The sequence below is a fragment of the Lissotriton helveticus genome, chromosome 12, assembly GCF_964261635.1.
Source record: "Lissotriton helveticus chromosome 12, aLisHel1.1, whole genome shotgun sequence".
In the NCBI taxonomy this organism is placed as follows: domain Eukaryota; kingdom Metazoa; phylum Chordata; class Amphibia; order Caudata; family Salamandridae; genus Lissotriton; species Lissotriton helveticus.
This window is the reverse complement of record NC_136073.1, coordinates 218,861,888-218,886,258: the sequence shown is the minus strand read 5'-3', so window position 1 is coordinate 218,886,258 and position 24,371 is coordinate 218,861,888. Positions and strand designations below refer to the sequence as shown.

Genomic DNA, 24,371 nt, shown 5'->3' with positions numbered 1-24,371 from the left:
CAACAGCTACGCACACAGAGTTTTAAAATCAACAATAGTGCAAAGTAGGCAGTTTTAAAATTATCCCAAATGTGACTCCCGGCTTTCCGCCTCAGGAGAGCTGTCTGAAACGCCAGCTCGTAGTTCAGCGCGACGCTTTGTAGTGGCGGGAAGGGGCGTAGCTTGTGTGGGGGGCGTGGCCTATCGTCTCGAGGGCGATGGCGTCGCTGTGGTGACCCTCCCTGCAACAGCGCTGGGACCGCTGTGCAGGTAACCCCAAGTCAAGAGCAACAATCAACATCACAACAGGTACGCACACAGAGTCTTAAAATCAACAATAGTGCAAAGTAGGCAGTTTTAAAATTATCCCAAATGTGACTCCCGGCTTTCCGCCTCAGGAGAGCTATCTGAAACGCCAGCTCGTAGTTCAGCGCGACGCTTTGTAGTGGCGGGAAGGGGCGTGGCTTGTGTGGGGGGCGTGGTCTATCATCTCGAGGGCGATGGCGTCGCTGTGGTGACCCTCCCTGCAACAGCGCTGGGACCGCTGTGCAGGTAACCCCAAGTCAAGAGCAACAATCAATATCACAACAGGTACGCACACAGAGTTTTAAAATCAACAATAGTGCAAAGTAGGCAGTTTTAAAATTATCCCAAATGTGACTCCCGGCTTTCCGCTCTATGCGACGTGGCTTCTATTCTACCACTCGCTATTCTGCCCCCGGGGACAAACATATTACAATCACTAACGATTTTGGTTAGAACATTAAATCAGTATAGCAGTATAGCAGCATTTCAAAGGAAAAATGTAAAACATTTCATAACATTTCCAAACAATAAAAATTTTACATTTGATCGATCAATACTTTTAGCAGCAATACATTTTCACAGTTAGCAGCAGTTTACCTATGTACCTACTAACTAGTCCTACCTACCTTTAACTAGTCCCTAACCATCATTCTGCTACCAGAAAATTACTGATAGAGCGCGCAGGTCACCCGACTATAATTTTTACCATATACACATTTGGGCCCATAAATTCAATTTACCATATTTATTGATCGGGTACCCTACACTCTACTACCAGTAACCCAGTTCATTCCTATTTTATTTCCAATGTACCCGACCTACCAATCCTCGTCACGGGTACCTATGATCACAATGGATCAGAGAGCTAGCTGAAAAAAATAGGCAGTCACCAAAATACAATCAAATTTATAATATTTGCACTCTTTATAATAACCACAGACTTAGGAAGTTTTGAAAACCTTTATCTAGTTCTTGTCAAAAGTCAGAAAGCATAAAATTCACAGCAAGTAAACTATCAATAACCAAAATCATGAAAATTGTGTAACCATGCAGAAAGTAGATTATGCCAACCATTTAGAAGTTTAAAGGGAAGGTAAGAAAAGGGAACATGCTAATAAGATTTTTCAGAAATTAGGCTTGGTATGATGTGTCTAAAGGACGGGGAAAATAAGGAACATACTAGAATGTCACAGTTTGAGTACCCCTAGAAGGTGGTTAAGGAAAAAGAACTTTAATCTGTACTAAGGAATTTGAAGATACCATGTAGCTATAGGGAAGTAAAAAATTGAATCACGCTAATACAACTGTATGTCACCATTTACTTAAAGGATGGGGGAAAATGGAACATGCTAGAATAACAGCCAAAATGTAGAACTTTATTATTGGTCAGCACAGGGAGGGAAAGAAAAGGAACAATATGCAACATAAGATTTGTAGCAGTTTCATGGAAAGCAAGAAAAGGACGTAAGTGTATTTCCCTAACAGATATATATTTACCTAGAACGGTGTGGAGACCAACCCTGGTCACGGGTCAGTTAAGACGGGTAAACCCCAAGGAAAAGATTGCCAGTAGGCCAGCAGGTGCAGAATGGAAACCCAGGACAGGAAAACCAGATTAGGATCAGGACAGGACCACCAAAGTTGAGACCAGCACCCGCAGTTCATTTGCAACGCCTGCGCTACACCCTCTCTGCAGCTAACAGTCAGAACCCCGATTGGGTTATCAAATGTCCCAGCAAAGTGCTTCGCCAGCACTTAAGGTTCCCAAAAACCCCGAATGGGTCTGTGAGTCTGTCTGACAGAGTGCTCAGCAGTACCTCTGTTTCTCGATCAGCTATTGAGTGCGTTGGGTCAGTGACAGGTCAGCTATTCGGACAAGTCGGACAATTTCTCTAGCTAAACCTAGGCTAGTTATACTGTTTTCGGGTCAGTGTACCACCCACCAAATGTTGCAAATGTAAGAATCCCCAATTTCAATTGGACAAAAGAGAGGACAGGTCATCACACCTCCCAGGATTTGACTTTCTCAAGCCCCTCATTTGAATCTTTCATACCCGCCCATCGAATTTCATGTTCTCATGACATATGCTTTACACCTAACAATGGTGACTTTAACATTGTATACAATGTAGAAACTTCAGCACAGTCCAGTCTATTTTGCTAGGTGAGAGTTCATCTTCCCATGCAGATCTTGGCTGGAATACCCATCTGGCAAGGATTCAAAGTTCACTGCTGTAGAGGCTTGCAGATCTCGCGCAGACTCAGTTTCACGCAAGATGGAGAACGGCAAGGGAAGTCAGGCCACATTTCGTTATGTACCATGAAATAGAAAAGAACAGTTTTAGAACACAGAAAATATGAATGCACTGTATACCATGAATCTCTATACTGTTCCTATTACTTTATAATAACTATAGCTTTAGTGATTAATGCAGAACGTACAGCATAGCAAAAGCAGCAATGCAAGCTTCAGGCATGTGAGAACACAAAGCAGCCATTTTAGCTCTAGTGCGCAAGTGCAACAGATTCCCACCAGAACTGCCAGTATGTCACGTCACATGGGTATGACCCACGCATGCGCAGAAGAAATTCCCGCGTAGCAGCAGCCATTTTAATCTGCAAGCGTATTACTATTAGTAAACACATAGGCAAGCTTCACTGGGACACCCCGATGTCAGAATAAAGGGATAATTAATAAGACAAACAGGTTGATTAATACTTATTAGGGTTATTTGAGGTTCATGAGTTCAAGCAAGTCGCTGTACGTGCGAATCCTTGCTCATCACCACCACCACCACAAATACCACCATCACCACAAATACCACCACCATCAAATACCACCACCAATACAACCACCACCAATGCTGCCAATACCAGCACCACCAATACCAGCACCACCACCACCACCACCAATACCACCACCTCAGCGCCTCTCACTCACTAGTAATAGCAGGGGTACTGTACAAGGCCGGAGCTGCAGCCGAGACCATTCCTCCCTCCATGCCTGCCATAAAGCACAGCCCCCCTGCACCAGGACATGAAGCCAGGGCCCTCCTACAGCTGGAGTGCTTTTTATTAGGCTAAAGATAGCAATGACATTACGCAATGCCACACTGCACACTCAAATCACGGAATCCATCATACTCCTGCGAAAACCGAAGAAGAGGCACGTACACATGGTAGCTAGGGATAAGGCTAATTTATTGTATTCAGGTCTCGCACGGCCCCACAGCAAAGGAGAGACGCGTTTAGCCTGTGCAGCAGGCTTCATGAATCTAGTTTGGCTCCATACGATTTAATCTACATATAGCCCTCAACAGCAACAATGGTAACGGTTAATAGGAGCGCACAGCAATGTATAGGTAAAGTAGTCAATTTCAAAATAGTAGATAAGATAGGTGCTCAGGAAGAGGAGGGAGATTGGTTACCACAACCTCCGAAGCAACCAATGGTCAAAATATTCAGATGTTCCTCCGAGCACTCAATACAACATTGTCTTTATAAAGTTTTCACTTCAGTTTTCATTTTTCATCCAATCTTCAATCCAAAACAAAAATCAGAGTATCTTCAAAGAAATCCAATTTATTGAAATGCGCAGCCAACACGTGTTTCGTCTGTCTGTAAGACAACGACTTCTTCAGGGCTGCAACCCAAAATAGTTACAATCAATTCTAACTGAATATAATAACATTTCCAAATATCAGTGTTTGCTTCAACATACATTTTTTAAAAGGAGCAATCAAAAAAAAAGAGGGGGGGGATACACCCTCAAACCAAAATCTAGGTCACATAAGTTGTCCTCACAATGTGATTTTGAAAGAAGAAACAAACAAGCCAAATTCGTGCTTATGTACTTGTAAACATGTAACATTCTTTGCTTATAATGATTAAATTAAATGGTTTGTGATCACCATAAGGTCCATAGGTACCAAGATCACGTATCATATACTATCTATTAGTGTCAAATCTGTAACTCGCCAATAACTCAAAGGTTATCTCCAGTGTTGGGGGTCAATATCGGTAACACAATTCCAATAATTCGTCAACATAAATAGCGCTTCAGATCCAAGCCGGACTTCAACATATCTGTCCCTACAAGTAAATCCGTCTTAATAAAAGTAACTACACAAAATAATTTATCAGTAAAGCTACAATCCCTCGTACATAAACCGGTCATTAAATGTTGGTAAACACTCACCAAGTCTAAGTTTGATGGCCTCTTTCAAGTCAAAACAAATACTGGATCCAATGCAATTTTTGAATCCAAGTAAAATTGTAGTTTTATTATCCATTGGCGAGTGTGGAGCGTATTTATACCTACAAATAATACATTAATTGTATAAATTCCGTGTGTAAATCAAATGTTACCAACTATCGCTTAACAAGTTGATTCTTGACACCTTATATCCCATATCGTAACAATGCGCTCACCTAAGGTACGGTGTAATACGATGTAATTCTCCAATGTTATCCTAATTCTCTATATTCATTATTGTAGCTGCATACGAGTACGTATCTGCAATTAAAATCATACATTCATGAGTATGTACCTTCTTATTCTCGCTTTCACTGTAATCCCAAAGTCCCCGCACTCACCATTCAATATCTCACGAGTCCCGTATTTTTCGGCGTTCAGCACCCGCGCCATCTTGTAGTGGCTTTATATCGGGTGTCAAATCGGCGCTTGGATCGTCAATTCTATCAGCGCCATTTTGTAATGGCTTAAATCGTCATAATAATAATCGTAATATCAACATAGTAAACAACTCAAGATACACAATCTCAACCCGTAGGTAAAACAAGTTGTGTCGAGCATTATTAATATCTTTAAAGTACTTGTTTGGTACCTTTGTGTTAAGTATTTAGCAATAAATCCCATAGTACAAGGGTTGACGTTACTTTCGACGCCATCTTTAAATGGCTAAATACGTAATTATGACCCGTTATTGCAACTATAAATTTCAAACTCATATACCGAAAGCAGTAGCTTAGAGATATTATTTAAATTATAGACCTCAACTATGTAATATTACTAGTAACCTGTGAGGTATTATGATGTCTAGATAATATTATATTTCTTTCAAGGATACGTGAGCCTGGTAATCCACGGAGCCCGTAGGTTACACAAAATCTATACCTGTATTTTCAGATCCTCGATTTGCATAAACATAAATGAGGGGTAGCTGGACAGTAGATGTCCTTGACGGCTCCATATTTTGCCAAAAATAACATGAACTCGTATAAAGTCTTATTAGCATTGAAACAACACATTCTTTTCAGTACTACAAGGTACATAACGTACATTGGATATTGTATTGTCATTAAGGGGACAAAATACCAACGTAACATGATATTAAACCATTCTTAAGCTCTTCATTCATAATATCAAAATGTACATAGTTCTTCAGCTTCAATTGCCCAGGTAAAATTCATACTCATGATCAACATTAAGACCGCATTCAACGGCCTTCAATTTAATCAACCATAGAACTTCACGTCTTCGTAACATTAAGAGTCTGTTCCCACCACGTGGGTCAGCTTTGATATGGTCGATACCATGGTAAGTAAAACAATGTTGATCTTTGTTATCAAAGTTTTGTACTAGGTGGGATGCAATCGGATAGCGTGTATCACCATTTTTCAAGGCTCTGAAGTGTTCTGCAATTCTGTCCTTGAGCCTCCTAATTGTGCTCCCCACATAAATCTTTCCACAGGAGCACGATATCACATAAACCAGAAATAAAGAAATGAACTTACCTGAGCTCACGATCAAGAATTATACTATTCTTGATGAAAAATTAAATGATCTCCAAATGGAAATTAAGAGAAGAAAGGCACATAAACTCAAACGAGATGAGAAGGATTACAGTATGGGACGAGTGTATACATTCGCCAAAAGATTTGACTATTTGATGAAGAAAGGTTCTCCTAATACTAATAGTGGCAGCACCCCCCTAATGAGTGATACAGATGCATCTTCAATAATATCTAGTAGTGAGAATGAAGATGCACTTGAGACAGTCCCGGTCATAGGAAACAGCAACAATTTTTTAGAGGAAGTTCAGAGACTTATGATCTTAATGTTGATCATGAGTATGAATTTTACCTGGGCAATTGAAGCTGAAGAACTATGTACATTTTGATATTATGAATGAAGAGCTTAAGAATGGTTTAATATCATGTTACGTTGGTATTTTGGCCCCTTAATGACAATACAATATCCAATGTACGTTATGTACCTTGTAGTACTGAAAAGAATGTGTTGTTTCAATGCTAATAAGACTTTATATGAGTTCATGTTATTTTTGGCAAAATATGGAGGCGTCAAGGACATCTACTGTCCAGCTACCCCTCATTTATGTTTATGCAAATCGAGGATCTGAAAATACAGGTATGGATTTTGTGTAACCTACGGGCTCCGTGGATTACCAGGCTCACGTATCCTTGAAAGAAATATAATATTATCTAGACATCATAATACCTCACAGGTTACTAGTAATATTACATAGTTGAGGTCTATAATTTAAATAATATCTCTAAGCTACTGCTTTCGGTATATGAGTTTGAAATTTATAGTTGCAATAACGGGTCATAATTACGTATTTAGCCATTTAAAGATGGCGTCGAAAGTAACGTCAACCCTTGTACTATGGGATTTATTGCTAAATACTTAACACAAAGGTACCAAACAAGTACTTTAAAGATATTAATAATGCTCGACACAACTTGTTTTACCTACGGGTTGAGATTGTGTATCTTGAGTTGTTTACTATGTTGATATTACGATTATTATTATGACGATTTAAGCCATTACAAAATGGCGCTGATAGAATTGACGATCCAAGCGCCGATTTGACACCCGATATAAAGCCACTACAAGATGGCGCGGGTGCTGAACGCCGAAAAATACGGGACTCGTGAGATATTGAATGGTGAGTGCGGGGACTTTGGGATTACAGTGAAAGCGAGAATAAGAAGGTACATACTCATGAATGTATGATTTTAATTGCAGATACGTACTCGTATGGAGCTACAATAATGAATATAGAGAATTAGGATAACATTGGAGAATTACATCGTATTACACCGTACCTTAGGTGAGCGCATTGTTACGATATGGGATATAAGGTGTCAAGAATCAACTTGTTAAGCGATAGTTGGTAACATTTGATTTACACACGGAATTTATACAATTAATGTATTATTTGTAGGTATAAATACGCTCCACACTCGCCTGTGGATAATAAAACTACAATTTTACTTGGATTCAAAAATTGCATTGGATCCAGTATTTGTTTTGACTTGAAAGAGGCCATCAAACTTAGACTTGGTGAGTGTTTACCAACCTTTAATGACCGGTTTATGTACGAGGGATTGTAGCTTTACTGATAAATTATTTTGTGTAGTTACTTTTATTAAGACGGATTTACTTGTAGGGACAGATATGTTGAAGTCCGGCTTGGATCTGAAGCGCTATTTATGTTGACGAATTATTGGAATTGTGTTACCGATATTGACCCCCAACACTGGAGATAACCTTTGAGTTATTGGTGAGTTACAGATTTGACACTAATAGATAGTATATGATACGTGATCTTGGTACCTATGGACCTTATGGTGATCACAAACCATTTAATTTAATCATTATAAGCAAATAATGTTACATGTTTACAAGTACATAAGCACGAATTTGGCTTGTTTGTTTCTTCTTTCAAAATCACATTGTGAGGACAACTTATGTGACCTAGATTTTGGTTTGAGGGTGTATCCCCCCCTCTTTTTTTTGATTGCTCCTTTTAAAAAATGTATGTTGAAGCAAACACTGATATTTGGAAATGTTATTATATTCAGTTAGAATTGATTGTAACTATTTTGGGTTGCAGCCCTGAAGAAGTCGTTGTCTTACAGACAGACGAAACACGTGTTGGCTGCGCATTTCAATAAATTGGATTTCTTTGAAGATACTCTGATTTTTGTTTTGGATTGAAGATTGGATGAAAAATGAAAACTGAAGTGAAAACTTTATAAAGACAATGTTGTATTGAGTGCTCGGAGGAACATCTGAATACATATAGCCCTCCCCTCATACAGGCATCAATAAAAATTAAGAACAGACTACATAAATCAAAACATGATTGGCTAAAACAGACCAAACGTGGCATAACAAATATAGTGCAGGAACTGAATTAGTACAAATAGCGGCATAATGCACAGCCATCCTGTTTTGCCTAAGATACAAATATCAAATTTCAGAAAATGTTTACCCAAAATTATATATTCATCTGTTCTCTGCCCGGAGGGTGAGCCTTTCGAGATAACAAGCTCTAAAATGTAAGAAAACATTTTAATTACCTTGTTGACAGACACTTCGCCATTAAACACCAAAGCAACAGGGAGTTGTTGCAGTACTTTGCAATAGATCATGTACCATTAGATCCGGGAAGAGGGGACAGGTTACTGAAATTGCGGAGACTAGAGTCCCGGTATATTATTGATCTACAGTCAAAAGCACCCCAGGGATTAAACAAAGGGGAAGAACTGGCAGTACATCTGGGCAAATGAGAGAATTCATACAGAATAGAGATTCCTGTAACCTGATCCGTTAGAAAAGAACAGCATGGAATTTTGGTTTCATGAAATTTTGGTTTCATGGACATGTAGATTTGCCAATCCATGGCGAGATATTGAAGAATTGTAAATAGTGACCATTGCCAATGCAGTGTTTAATCGAGCTACGAGTAAACAGAGGCTATGTATACTACACAAAAAAAGTGATAGTACACTTGCATGATTGAACAATAGATGTTATCATTATGAGACCAGGACAAGCAAGGTCCGTGCTTAAAGTAATAGAATTTGAACAAACATGATATAAGGTATACGTTATTGAACAGATAGATGTAATACCTCACAAGTACCACCTGCAAATATTGTGTTAAAATGTAAATAAATGTAAATATGTACATGAAATGATTGAAAGCGGAATAACCATTTAAAGATGGCACCATAGTCACTGCAACAATGAAGTCTCCTTTTTATGTCCATGATTTATGATGTAAGAAAGTTTAAAATGGCCCCTCGCAGTGCCGATAGTAGACACTGATGAAGGTATCCCGAAATGCGTTTGTTGTGAAAAATAAATCTCTTAAGAAAACTCTCCCAGCGAGTGCTTGACTCTTTGACAAAAGAAGAGAATGAGGAGCGACGATATTAGGTGGTGCACCACCACGGAAAAGCACCCGTTCACGAGTGACCCACCAGGTGCAACACGGGGAGCGAGGATGGATATATATATATATATATATGTATATATATATATATATATATTTATTTATTTATTATTCTTTTTTTTTTTTTTTTACTACTTTGTGGTAAAGACCTATGTGATAAGGGGATTGTGTGGTAAACGCCACGTCGTAAAGGCTGTTTCCCCCAATGAGGAGTTTATTAATGTTTACACTACCAGGGTTCTCCAGCCTGACCACAAGCAATAATCCATGTATGTGAATCTGTGAAAGATGCCAGCAGAGCTGCAGTTATAGATAAACTTGTTTATTGTGACCAAGATTGTACATTAGGACCGAAAGACAACACGTATGTAGTGTTTCTGGTGTGTTATATGTAATGTAATTGGTTCTTATATAGCGCTGCTTTCACTCCAAGGAGCATCTTTGCGCTTTGACAAGACTTACACAATAAGACAGGCGTCGCTTTGCGTTAACTGGAGGTAAAACTATGTGTGTTAGATCATATCAGGCTTTTACATAGAGTGTCGGATATACCGTATATCCATGTTTTGAGGTTCTTCCTGAACGCTGTTTCCACAGACATTTGACGAAGATACAGAGGCAATTTATTCCAGGCCTTTGAGCCTAGGACCACCAGGGCCTTTCCTCCTCTGGTTTTTAGTCTGTAATCGGGAATGGTAAGGAGGTTCGCTTTGGCCGATCTTAGATTTCGTGAAGGGATGTAGCGTTTAAACATGCTCTGAATATAGCCAGGTCCTCTTCCATAGTAGGCCCTGAAAGTGATTAGGAGAATTTTAAAAAGGACCCTTTTATGTATCGGCAGCCAGTGTATATAAAGAGATGTTCCTTAAAGCTGTTCTTTCGACTGCGGCAAAGCAAATCTTGCATCCAACTTTAACAGATCTATCTTTTTGAGACCCTTTCTTAGAACTTTTCAAGGGAGTAGCCAGGTTTCAACACCCACAAGGACTGATGACGTTTATGTCAGACGTCCAGAAAATGGGTTAATTTGAAGTCAAATAAAATATTGCCTTTCTATTTACATCACTTAAGTTACTTAAAATAATAAATTGCTTATGAGTGACCGAGAGAGGAAGCGTGAGAATTTGCATCTGGACGACCATTGCACATAATAAATACAACATTGAAATGTAGGCATTCATAGCCTTTCTAGTTTGTTTTATTGTAGGGTACATTTCATCTTTAGTAGTATATGTTTACGTTCATGTTTTTATCTTGTTTTAGACTAGAACTTGGAGGGGTTTGGGAATTGTGATTGAGAGTGAATAAAGCTTGTAGGAGCATATCAAAATCACTTGTAAAATAACAGGTACTTTGATGATTTTATCACTATATATGCTGTTATACACTCTTTTGTTTTTTGTTTTTACCTTTTCTTAGTTTTTGAGCCTAACTGAAGATGATCTGAATAAATTTGAATCTCTGACCATGGGAGCAAAAAAAAAATTGAAGACCCAGTTGGAGCTGGAAAAGTAAGTGTTTCTAAATTCAAAATGTTTTTGTTGTCTTTATTTAAAGTGCCATCTTTACTGATGTTTCTATATTAGAAATGAATTTTTTTTGTTGTATATTTCGATATAATTTTATTCCAGTTTTACTCACATTGAACGCAATGAATTCCAACTTGGCCTCTGTCCCACCTGTCCACTTTAGACCCTCCCACCCCAATCACCCCCCAACATGCTCATCCAACATCACAGAACTGATTCTTTATTCATCCCACTGGTCAATTTTTCACCCTGAGGATCATTTCCCCTCTTCCATTCACTTGGTGTCTGGCTAATTAAGGCAACAGTGCCTTTCCAACTGTAGTACATGTCTAGTTTGGAGTCGTCTAGGATGTGTAGGTCTTGCAGTCTTAGGGGCATTGCAGGTTTTTTTAAAGTCTCTTCTCTTGTAGGGGATTTCCGTTTATAGTCATAAGCATGTGAATAGTCCCTCCCACGTGCAGGGACCCCGGAGCACTTCTCGAGGTTCGGTGACTTCTCGACGGCAATAGTATGTGCCTCTTCAACGATGATTGGCGGTGGCTCACCTATGACGATCGATGGTGTCGCGTCGACGCCGGTGGCTAGTCGACACGATCAGTGCTGGTGTGCTGGCGTTGACTGAGGAGACGTCTTTGACGGCGATCTCTGCCGTGAGGGAGAATGACAAGGTCTTGCCGCTCTTCTCCTCGACATGGAGCATCGATGCCGCTTCGACTCAGTGCCCTGAGTCGACGGTGAACATATCATCGCCATACCTGCCCTCGATGTTGTCGTCGTTGTCTTCGACTGGGACTGGCGTTGTTGTAACAATCTTCTTCAGCCAGAGGCTGAAGACAGGGTTTTGGTAGAGGACTGACCCTCTCCTTGCCCAGAGGTACTACCTGTGGATGTTGCTTGTTGTTTTCTTCGCTCCTCTGGCCCTTGAAGTTGAATCGTCTCCCTGTCACGCAGGGTCCGCTTGGAGAAGGTTTTACAGATGAAATAGGTAAACACAGAATACACATTCTGTGTGAATCAGATTTGTCCTTTTTTCTTCCACAGTCAGGACACATGTCAAAAAAGCAAGGCGTTTTGACTAATAAACTGTGGAAAATCTGTCAGAAAAAGACAGCACAAGGTAGAAAAATACCAAAAACGTCAAGTGTAGTTGTTAAAAGGTAAATTCTGAAGCGATTTTTGATGAAAAACACCAAATGAGATAGATCTCAATGTTCCACAGTCCTGTTAACAGGAGCCGGAAAAAAGAACTGAAGTAACTGCCACTAGCTGTGCATCATGGGATACTGGTGATCTCTGGAGACCCTTAAAGGCAAGGTATCCATTTTCAGACATATAATGGCAGCCTTTGGGGGGGCTTCTCTGTCCAACCTTTTCATCTCTATCATGAAAAAAGGGGTTTTGTGAAGGAGTTTTTTTATATGTACTGTCTACCTTTTTTCACTTCAGGAGGAAGTAATGGCCAGTGTAGCCTAGTTAGTTAGGCTGCATTATTGTCTTTCTATCTCTTAAGTGTCTACACAGGCCTTCCTGAAGAAAGGCGAAAGATGACAACTTAAGAAGATATCTCTAAAGAAGTGCTCCGGGGTCACCGCACATGGGCGGGACTATTCACATGCTTATGACTTATCACGGAAATACCCCTACAAGAGAACTGGAGTTACAGGTAAGAAACTATCTTTCTGAACTCTTTTCTTGTTTATGTTGTTTCTCTAGGGGTTGTCTAGGTCCCCGAAATGAAAAAATAGCTCACCTTGCTGCGAGTACCATCTCTGATTTTTCTTTTTGGGGGGGGGGGGGCCTTTTCTGCTATTTAAGATGTATATTTGCTCATATGAGGTACCTAATAAGATGACCTTTGTGTATTCAGCTATCCTAGACCCTGTTACCTCCTCTGTCATATGGAGCTCTCTGGCCCAGAAAGCTTTTACATACAGGAAGGACAAAAGTATGTATCAAAGTCCCTCTTTCACCACACCCTTTCCTGCATTGTTTTCTTACCTTTCTTTGCCATTGCCCCCAGTTATACCAGACTATAATACCATTTGTACAGTATAATACACAGGGTTCCCTTTCCCCCTACATGGCTCGCAGAACTACTTGATGGTATGGCACGCCATTGTTCAAAGTTTAAGGGGATTATTCTTTTTTCTTGGCCTTCTCACACATAATTTCCTGACCTGTAACCGTCATACTGTATACTGATGGATGCGGTAGACCCGTGTTCCTCGCCATCGTAGTCAAAAAGGAATTGCGTAAAGAGGGTTAGCACCTTCATCACACACTTCTAAACGTAGGACAGTTGTATTCAGTTTTGCTCCTTGGAATATTGATAATGTTTTACAAGGTAGCAGAGTTGTGCTGTGTAATAATAATAAAGGAGGTTGGGGGTACATCAACCTTGCCATATATTGAGTTTTGCTGAGTATAGCGTTATGCCACAGACTAATGTTAAAAGAACAATTGATGGACAGAATGTTGAACAAGGTCAAACATTCAACCCAGTACAGAGATCTGAGTCTAAATCCATTGTTTATTCGCTCCTCATGCCATTCCAGTTTAAATCCGGCCATATGCAAATCAGTCTTGACCCTGTTCCCCATGGGAACAGTCCAGCCCGAACTGCCAGGCCAGGTTCTCCCTAGACCCAAAACGAGCATCCTGGGACCACTTTTGGGGTTTCACCCCTCATCAGCCAGGCTAACTTGACACCAGTGGCATGGATACAAGGGGACCCACATCTTGGCATAACCGTCCCATTCGGGGTGACAAATGCAAAAAGAACAGTTGATGGACAGAATGTTTAACAATGTCAAACATACACCTCAGAGCAGAGATCTGGGCCTAAATCCATAGTTGTTTGCTCCTCATGCCATTCCAGTTTAAACTCTGAGTAACTGACATTGATATGTAGGGTCATAGTCTGAAATAGACATAACATTCTAAGAAAAATTTTAATTTTGGTTGCTGCTACACAGCCCAGTCAGTAGAACAATTTACTCTTCACTTTTCCAACTCTACTTTTGTGATGCACCCCAAATGTGCTAACTTCACATGTGCTTGCCAGTTGAAGGCCCAGATAACTGATGGATGATTTGTCCCATTGTAGAGGCACAAGCTCCTGCATCTTTGGATTATGTATTTAAGAGCTGAGACATTGAGACCCTCCAACTTACTCATATTGATTGAAGGGTGTAATCATGAATCGGCAGTCTACCCTGTCTTAAGCTTTGTTAGCCCCCTAGGGAGACAGGGACCACTTGTTTGCCACGCTTGCATCGGATATCTGTAAGATAGAGGGCTTTCTTTGTATTATTCCTTCTATCGGCTCACAGTGAAGCCAGACTAGGTGCACCAGCTCCGTTTCAATTGTTTAAAGCCAGAGCGTACTATATTTGTCAGGCTCTTAGCACCAGTATTGAGAATAAGATTGGTCTGTACAATTCCCAAATATCTAGGGGCTTCTCTGGTTTGAGCATGAGTGAAACTGTTGATTCTCCCATAGTCAGTCACCCTCTTTTTTCGTAATTGCTTACTGGAATAATTTTATTAATATCAATAAAGGCAGAGTACTAAACATTTGGAGAAGTTTGTTGAGTCTATCGTGACCCAGCGCCTTGGTGGGATGTAAAATAGAGATTGATTTCAGGATCTCTGATTTCTTTTTTGGTTGTTATAAATTATCTTTGCTACTTAGCGAAATCTTATATAAATGTGCCTCAGATAGGCACGATTGTCTGTCTGTGTTTAGTTTCTAAAACATTACTTTTATGTAAGTCTTCACAAAGTTCCTGGAAGCATAATGCTTTGGCCTTTTCCTTTGTGCATTTTCTATTTTTGACCTCTGTGATGAAGGTCCTGTTTTGCTCTGAAAAGAATCACTATGAGTAATGTCTTACAGGCAGTTTTCAAGATACCTGTCTCCCTTATGTGTTGAGCGTGTTGTACTCTCATTTCTCTTGCAGAAACCCCTGTTGAAGCAAATCCTCAATAGTATTGTCGCTCTTCTCCCCATTCCATTTCTAGATTGGGGAAATTAAATGGGACACAGCTTGGTACACCAGACTTCGGACCCTGTGATGGCAGGTGGTACTGTGTTTCATTTTGTCGGAGACAGCGGTTTGTTCCTTCAACTTGATCTCCTAGTGCTGCCCTCTATATTATATAGTCCAATTTCACAATGCTACCAGGCCTGCCTGGCTGCAAGTGAAGGATGTGTGCATGAAGTTAGGGCTTTGGATGCGCAGTTGAGAATTATCATCCAGTCTCTTTTTTGTGGTTGGCTCAGGAAACAACCATCTTCTTTGCCTCCTCTGAATGCTTACTAGACATTGTCGACGCGGCCAGAGGCCGAAGCTCTAGGGCCCTGACCACCCCTGGGCAGACCTCCAGTACTACATTCTAGTGGCTTATGGTATTTAAAGAGTAGTTATGCAGAGTGCCCCAGGAAACCCAGAGTATTTTTATTTTTTCACTACAGATTGTTGACAGGCAAAGTGAGCCCAGGAGAACCCAGGGCAATACATCGTATGTATACCATGGCATTGATAAAGATGTCAACCTTTTTTTTTTTTAATACAGTAGTCGCAAAAATGAGGATATACAGGACTTAATCAAATGAAAATAAACATCATAAACAAAGAACAGCAGTGTCGCAAAGTCCATGCAACAACAATTTTAACAATTCAATTCAGCTTTATTTGGTGCATAAAGAAAAAACACCATAAAAGTACAATATTCAAACAGCAACAATGCAATTATTAAAAATCACAGTTCGTATAAAAATGATATACAATATTTCATTGATAAAATTCTGTCATAGAGAGCAAATATCTATTTATAATGGGGATATATATGAGATTATTAAAAAGCTTTAACAAATTATTTGTACATAGTTAATCAGGCCTAGATTGTCATCTTCATTCTCATATAATAATGCTTCCAGCTGAGAATAATCTTCTCTTCTTCTAATTGCACATTAAATGTATCTAATGACAATTAATGTTTGCATTTCCCAAGTTACAAATAAAACTGGAATCATGTTTATGATTAAATAGTCTGTTAGATAAAAATAAAGGTTTTAAAAACAGTTTTGTATATCTGTGTAAAATTTACAATAAAGGAAAGTGCATAGTTTGTGCAGATCTTCCATCACATGAGCATTTAGGTAATTTGTTGTTCCAATTTTTCAGCTTTGGAAATGCTACTAAGAGATGTAATATATCAAACCTTAACCTTGTTAGGTAAAATCTGTGCTGTATATTTTTTACCGACATTAAATATATGGGTAAGCCAGACACAACCACCAGTTCATGATAGAAGACAACACTTCCTTTTAAATTATCAACTCTATCATTTTCTACAAATTTAAGGTAACTGGCCTTCATAATTCTTTTACTAAAATCTTGAATGTTTGAGGGATGTTTGAGGGATTCTCATAATCGAGGTCAATTCTACAGCAAACATTAGCAGATATGGACTATGATCATGATACATTAGTATAAATACATTTGGTCACCGTGAAATCCAGAGTATTTAACTATAACTGCAAAACAATTATCAGTGGTCCCACAAGCAGTGATAAGGATCCTCCCCACTCATCCCCGCTAGTCAGGCCCCCATGCTACTGCTTCTCGGATGGTTGTGGAAACGCACAGAGTCACTTGTTCATCCTGCCCGCATCTCCTCTCCCAGGGAGGCAGATGAAATTCCCATAATCCTACCTTCTCACAGATAGCACAGCAGTATTGGAGCCATCACATCACTCTCATCTAGATGCCACACCTCAGCTGAGTATTTTCCAGTGGCTCTCATTGTACTTCTAACATTGGCCTTCCTATCTGATGAGACTTCTAGCTAAAGATTCCATACCTTTGAAGTTCCCGGGCTTCAGGCTGGATCCGGAAACTTTTACTGAGCAATACCTCTTGCGTCATTAGTGTCAGTTATGATGTTGCGATGCCTACATAAGCACCACCTAGGCGCGCGGACGTCCGTTCTTTTCCTTCTGCACCAGTTAAACAAACCCGAAACCATTCATTCTTCTTTTTCGGATCTGTTAAATCTCTTGGCATCACCATCAACAGTAAGCTAACGCTCAATTCCCACACATAAAACATGGACATGGGAGCACTTTTCACGCTCCGTAATCTAAAAAAATTGACTACGGAAACGCTTTACTCTCCGGAACGCCCAAAGTTCACCTTGCCCCCATCAAATCTGTTCTCAACCTAGCAGCCAGACTAACAATTGACCACAAACGTTTTGACCACAATGGCTTCCCATCGAAAGAAGATTCTCCTACAAAATTGCCTGCATTACGCACAAAGCCCTCTACCAAAAGACCCCACTCTACCTCTTAAACAAACTCAAAATGGCAGGTTGTGCCCGACCGTTGAGAAGCACCAACTCTCTCTTCCTCGTCCCCCCCTGTTAAAAAAAATAAAAAAAAAGCCTCCCAGTCTTGCTCCTTCTCTGGTAAAGCCCCTAGCATCTGGAATGCCCTCCATAAAGATCTACGATGTAACCCTTCTTATGTCAGTTTCAAAAAAGACCTTAAAATGCACCTTCTCAACACACATTGGGGTCCATAACCCTTTTATTACCATACTTGCTTTACTCTCCCGTCCTCTTGAAACCCCCTGCCCTTTCCCACTCTCACCCTGCCCTTTCCCACTCTCACCCCTCCCTACTTTGACCGCACCTACACATCCCTTCCTTACCCCTCTCCACCTTCCTCCTCTCTCCCATCCCCATACTTCCATTTCCCCACCCCCCCCACTCGCCCAACCCACCCTTCTATATTTGACTACTATATTATGACTACTGAGCTTACCCTCTAAACACAGTTTTATAAAGTAATATTACAACGTTCTCATGTTGTTTCTAATTCAATTTTCTAACTACTATATTACAACTACTGAGCATACTCCCCATATACAGTATTATAAGGTATAATTGTAACGTTCTTATGTTGTTTCTAATTTGCCACTTCTTCCCATTTTTATTCTACCCAATTCTATATTACTCAATGTGTTCTCTTTTGTCCACCATGCTGTATGCTGCATCCAAAACAACTATGTTTTATTACTTAATGTAAAACGCTCTGATACCCCCGGGTGGAGCTAGCGCTATATAAACCTTTCTAAATAAATAAATAAAGTTAAGCACCAATCTGGGAAGAGCTGCCACTTTTTGGTAGGGTTTTTTGTGTGTGAGAGATGTCTTCGAGGATGACTGGTCCCAAGCCGTGCGGTGCCTGCCACCGCATGATGTTGGTCACCAATTACCCACCTCTTCTGTCTCTGGCGTCTTGTGTGCGAACACGACTCGAAGTCATACTCTGACTGCCGGGCCATGGCTCCGAAGGCCTTGAGAGAGGGAGGGAGTGAGTGATGAAACTCCTCGTTGCCCGGCAGTCGACATCGTCCAGCGAGACTCTGCTGACGTCCCGGTCCAGATCGAAGAAGAGGAGGTTGCAGGACCGCTCCCGGAGCCCTAAGTCCTCTTCTTCCCACTTGCTGTCCTCCGTACACTCGGTAAAGAGGCATAAGAAGAAGTCCAAGTGGACTTCATCTTCACCTCAGCTGACGTCCGTCGTCGAGAGAGGTAAGGAGCACTGACACTCTTGGCACGGTTCCACAGAGCCAGTCGGCTTTGCGCCTCTTTCCTTTTCGGGCGCAGGAGCGACTCCAGCTCAAATAAAAGAATTTTACCAGACCATGCACCGCGTATTTGAGCGGAACAACCCTGCTGGTGTGCCCTCTGGCCCCACGGATTTGGAATGGGGTGCATCGGGTTCAACGCCGTCTGTTCAATCCATGGCGCCTGTGGGGCCACAAGGATCCGGGTCAGCGCCAGTTGTGCCATCGCAATCTCCCCCTGGTTGGACCCGAAGTTGGTGCCTGCTGCGCCGCCGATGGGCAGCCCCATCCTCATCCCCAACTACACAGAGAGCCCGAACTACATCGCTCGACCCAGATTCTGACGTCCATTGAACTAAGTGGTTCTATGTTGTCGCCTGTGTACTTTGAAGATGTGCTAAGCTCAAGAGAGGAATGGGAGAGGTCTATGGACCCTCTGGAAAACCAGTATGTCTCTGTGGATTTCTTGGACTGGTATAGGGAACTTGGGGAGTCCGGTGGACTGGACACTTCCCCAGATACTGGCATTCTTTCTGCACCAACAGTGGCTACGGCGGAGGGGGCATCCTATATGCCATGGTGGTAAAGAGGGCAGCTGAGGTCCTTGGACTAGAGCAGGTCAAGACTAATTTCCTGACCGAGGTGCTTCAACCAGGGGCTTCCTCTTCTGAACCCGTTTTGCCCTTTAATGAGGCACTTACTGACGTCCTTCTAGGCACGTGGTCCAAGCCGAGCATAGTGGCACCTGTAAATTGGACGATTGCACGCCGCCATCGCCCAGCTCTGGGCGACCCAAAGAACCTCAGCCAACACCCCACCCCAAAAGTTTCATTGTGCAGGCCTCTACGACACAAGGCGTTTTTCCCTTCCGCACATGTGGATAGGGAATCCAAGAGCTGGACTCGTTTGGAAAGAAGTTGTTTTCTTCCTCCAGCCTGGCATTGCGGTCAGTTAATACTGCATGCTTACTGGGCCGTTTCTCCCATTCCCTGTGGGAGACTGTTGCGCAAGTGCTACCACAGGTCCCGGAGGATGCCCGGGCTGTACTCTCTCAAGCAGTCAAGGAAGGGAGAGATGCAGCAAATTCACCATACGGTGTGGCCTAGATACCACAGATTCGCTGGGCGGAACGATTTCAACGATGGTGGCCTTGAGGCGCCACTCTTGGCTTAGAACAACTGGCTTCTTGGGCAATGTCCAAACTAATCTGATGGACATGCCCTCTGTCAGAACCTGTCTTTTTGGGGGAAAAGGCAGACTCTGCCCAGATCAGGTTCAAGGACTCTTGAGCTACGGCCAGATTTTTGGGCCTCTCCTCCACTCCTCGTGGCCAGTCTTCCTTTCGCCCCTGTCATGGCAATCAAAGGGGTTTCCAGCCGCATCAGCCCCATCGCAGCCATAGTCATGCACAGACTGCCCAAACCATGCGAGGACGTGGATGCGGTGCATTCCAACCTAGAAACGGAGACCAGAAGTCATTGGCCACACTGCCTCCAGGAGCCGCAGCCTCCAAGCACTCCTAGTCTGATTATGCAGGACCACACTACTCAAGTTGGTGGGAGAAAATGTCATCATCTCCCTCATTGAAGATCCATAACATCGGACAAGTGGGTCTTGCAGATCGTCTAGGAGGGCTAGTCTCTACCTTTCCTCTCTTTCTCGTATCATTCTGCCAAATCAGGAATGGCTGACCGAGGATCATTTAAGGTTTCAATAAGAGGAAGTTACAGCTCTCTTGGCCAAGAAAGCTATATAAAAGGTTCCAGTTTCAGAAGTAGACAGTGGCTGTTATTACCGCTACTTTTTGATTCTGAAGAAGAACAAAGAGTTGCGTCCCATTTTGGATCTTCGAACCGTCAATCTCTTCCTCAAGAAGGAGAAGTTCAAGATGCTCACTCTTGCTCAGATCTTGTCTATCCTCGAACAAGAAGACTGGATGGTATTGTTGGACCTGCAGGAGGTGTATTTTTGCATCCCCATCCTGCCGGGCCACAAGTGGTGCCTGCAGTTCAAGGTAGGCCGCGAGCACTCTCAGTTTTCTGTGCTTCCCTTCGGCCTTACCAGTGCCCCTCGGGTGTTCACCAAGGTGATGGCGGTGGTCGCAGCTCATCTGCGCCAGGTTAAGGGTGTCAGTCTTCCCCTAGCTCGACGACTGGCTGCTGAAGGCGTCCTCGTCCCAGGCAGTCGTCTCTCACCTTCAGACTACGGCGGACCTCCTGCATTTGCTGGGGATCTCTATAAACGTGGCAAAGTCACACCTGACTCCTTCTCAGATGCTCCCTTTCATTGGGGCAGTTCTGGACACAATGCAGTGCCGGGCCTATTCTCCCGAACAGCGAGTCCAGGATATTCAGGTTATGATTCCGATGTTTCAGCCTCTATCCTGGATTTCAGTGAGACCGACTCTGAGGCTGTTAGGCCTCATGGCCTCCTGCATCCTGTTGGTAAGGCATGGTGTATGCGGTCTCTGCTGTGGGACTTGAAGTTCCAATGGGGACAGCATCGAGGAAATCTCACTGTTACGGTACAGATCTTGGAAGTAACTGCGAGACATCTGCAATGATGGTTGACGAACCGCGATTGGGTCAACGGCAGACCCCTCTCCCTTCCGCAACCATATCTCAGAGTTGTGACAGATGCGTCACTTCTGGGATCTGGCGGCCATCTGGGAGAGATGGAGATCAGGGGACACTTGTCTCCGGCAGAGAAGGAACTCCACATAAATTTGTTGAAGCTCCGAGGGATTCGATTGGCATTGAAAGCATTTCTTCCCTCTGTCAAAAGGAAGTAGGTGGTGTTGTCCATGAACACCTACACTGCCATTTGGTACTGCAACAAGCAGGGCGGGGTGGGGTCGTGGACCCTTTGTCGGGAGACCCTGCTTCTGGGCATGGCTAGGACAGCAGGGCCTAACCATGGAGGATCAACACTTGGCAGGTTTTCTGAATGCCAGGGCGGGCAAACTCAGCTGTCAATGCCTAGCAGATCACGAATGGCGTCTTGAGTCGGTGGTGGTGCAAGGTCTCTTTCAGCAGTTGGGAGAACCTTGGTTAGATTTGTTCGCCTCTGAAGAGAACACGCAGTGTCATCAGTACTGCGCTGAAGTTTCCAAGGCGAGTATCACTCCGCGACGCCTTTCGTCACGAGTGGAGCTCAGGCCTGCTGTAAGACTTTCTGCCCATACTAGTCTTGCCCAGGGTTCTGAAAAAGATCAGGAGAGTTGCCCAAGTTATGTTAGTGCGCTTTATAATATTTTGCTTCACACGGGAATAATGTTTTCCTATAGTAACAGCCTTGCTTGGTAAGCTATGTCTGAACAGTGAGTGCCGAGGCATTCAAGGTTATTTCAACTCAGTGGTTGTTGTTCGGCCTGATCAGCGCACTTTCTAGACAACACATATGCAGCTGAGGCCACCTCTGATTTTGGCGCGTTTAATAATGCACAGCGCAGGGCATGCAGACACACTTTGGAGAACATTCGATTCCCGAGAGCTGGTGTAGAAAATTATGTGATACCTTTCTACTAGGACAAGAGGTATGGGGCCGCCCTTGTAATCCCAAGAGACCTTCTGTAGATATAATATAATATACTAGCAAGGGAGGGTAAGATTTAGGTGCAATTTTGCCTCCTTCCCTTTAGCATTTTAACATGTTTTTCCCCTTTGTATTTTATGGAATAGTTACTATGCTGATAACCTTGTTGCTTATAATATGCCTGCTTGTATTAGCTAAGATACTGCGCCTGAGAACACAGCATTAGAAATAAATATTTCAAACTTGCACGTGTCTTCATTTACTCCTCGTTTTGGATTGGTATGAGAGTAAAACGAAAGAGTGTTCATGTGTTCGACGTTTCCTGTGGTGTTCTAAGTTCATGTTCTGGGTTGTCTAATCATTGGTGTTATGGAAGAACCAATAAGACACTGATTGCTAGTCTGGTAGGGGATTTTGGATACTAAGGTGAGTTTTGGTACACCCTAATTCACTGAGGTTCCAAGTCTCTATGCACAGTTCTGTGTAGGAGCAGAATCCCTGTGACATGGCGCCCATACGATGCTGGTCTTATTGCATAACACTGGAGTAGTTCTTCTATCAGTCCTTAAGTCCACTACCTTCACCGGATAATAGTTGTGTCGGACAAACCTGCCTATAGTTACATAGGTCTATTCAAGCTTGAATCTTTCAAAACGGTTTCCTTTTGAATTACTACCCAGTTGTGCTACATTGTTTTACATTGTGTATTTTCTTCTGTGTCGTGATGGCTGACGTTGATATACCACAGCATAGTCGCATTGCGCTCCGCAATCATTTGCAAGCTTCTAACGTTGGCTTGGAGGGCATGGCGGTTATTTTGGTTGTGAGTGCTGAGGTTGCTTACCCGTTTGAGATTTTCTACTCTTGGGTGACGTTTCCCGCTGTGGATGCGGGAACTCAGACGTTTCATACTTATACTCACACAGCCATGCCCATGGAATATGTTCCATTTAGGACACAGGAGATTCCAATTTCTGCCTGGCAGCACCGTGTTTGGTTTAATGGCGCCCTTCCCCATGTATTAACGGCGATTAGATTAGGTCCTTTGTCCATTCCAGCCACTTCTTGGCCTGTTTTGGCTGGATTTACCCCGCATCCGCGTGCGGTCCCCGTTGCCGGTGAGGCCCCTATATAAATCCGCAATTGCAGTCATTAGGGCCTTAGTTCAATATATTACCCACAATTTCCAAGGCGGGCCGCTGGGGTTGCGGCCCTTCCAGCTGGGCCGAGCGGAATGATACTTAGTCCCGTGATGGTCAACGCGGTGATGGGCAAGCGTCCCCAGGATAAGGATGATATGCCTTTTTGGCTTGCCGAAAAGTTTGACCAGCTGGAGGCAGTTTTTCCTAATTCGAGTCCTGTAGAAAAACACAGGATTCTTACAATTAGTTTGCCCAAGGACTTGGTACCAGAAGCCGGTGACTGAGTCATGGGGTAGAATTTTTGCGGCAGTGTACACGAGGTGCTTCGACACTCCTTCAATGACTGTCCTTCCAACGGTCCTTAAGCGTGTTCGGGACGTACACGGACCTGAGGCTGCGGTTGAATTGGGAATGAGACTCGTTGGCACATTTGATGTAGTAGCTGAGCTTGTCCTTTCTAACGTAAAGGGTGATGTGGTGAACTTTCAGGTGGCTAATGCCTTACGCGATGTCCCCGATGCCGACAAACCCCGCCAGTTACCGAGAATTATTACGGCTGTGTATAAAACGATTGACTGCAACAGTTTAGGTCTCAAGCACTTTTCTACTAAAGATAAAAAACAAACTCAGGGTGCGAAGTCTGAAACAGACGTTCAACCCATAACTCCAAAAAAGAATTGGAACTGAAATAAAAAACAGGAACAGAAACAGGAGTCCCATCCCCCATCACCAATGCCTGAGTCTACTGAGCGCATTTATAATTTGCTCGACCGCACTACGATTAAGTCGCCTGATCGATTTCAGGTTCCTGATCAACGCTCTCCTCGTTCTTTACAGGACACATCGGCCTCATCGTCCGGTGATGGAGGCGGCGGAAGAGGTAGGGGTGGCCCGCTGATTCGCGACCAGCCCCGCCCGAAAGACGGAAAAGGCAAGCAGGGCGATTCTTTGCCGAAGAGACCCCAGTTTCAGAAAAAGAAGGTTGCCGCTTTAACAGCGAGATATGCTACA

The 24,371-nt window shown here is 42.6% G+C and overlaps 1 protein-coding gene across 1 annotated transcript in view; it reads left to right on the top strand.

Moving 5' to 3' along the window:
- ZCCHC14 (zinc finger CCHC-type containing 14) overlaps positions 1–24,371 on the top strand; it is a 799,037-nt gene that overhangs the window by 462,653 nt on the left and 312,013 nt on the right. The window contains exon 9 of the mRNA XM_078670582.1: positions 10,935–11,026. Within this exon, the coding sequence (XP_078526708.1) occupies positions 10,935–11,026 (92 nt within the window). The remainder of the gene's footprint in view (positions 1–10,934; positions 11,027–24,371) is intronic.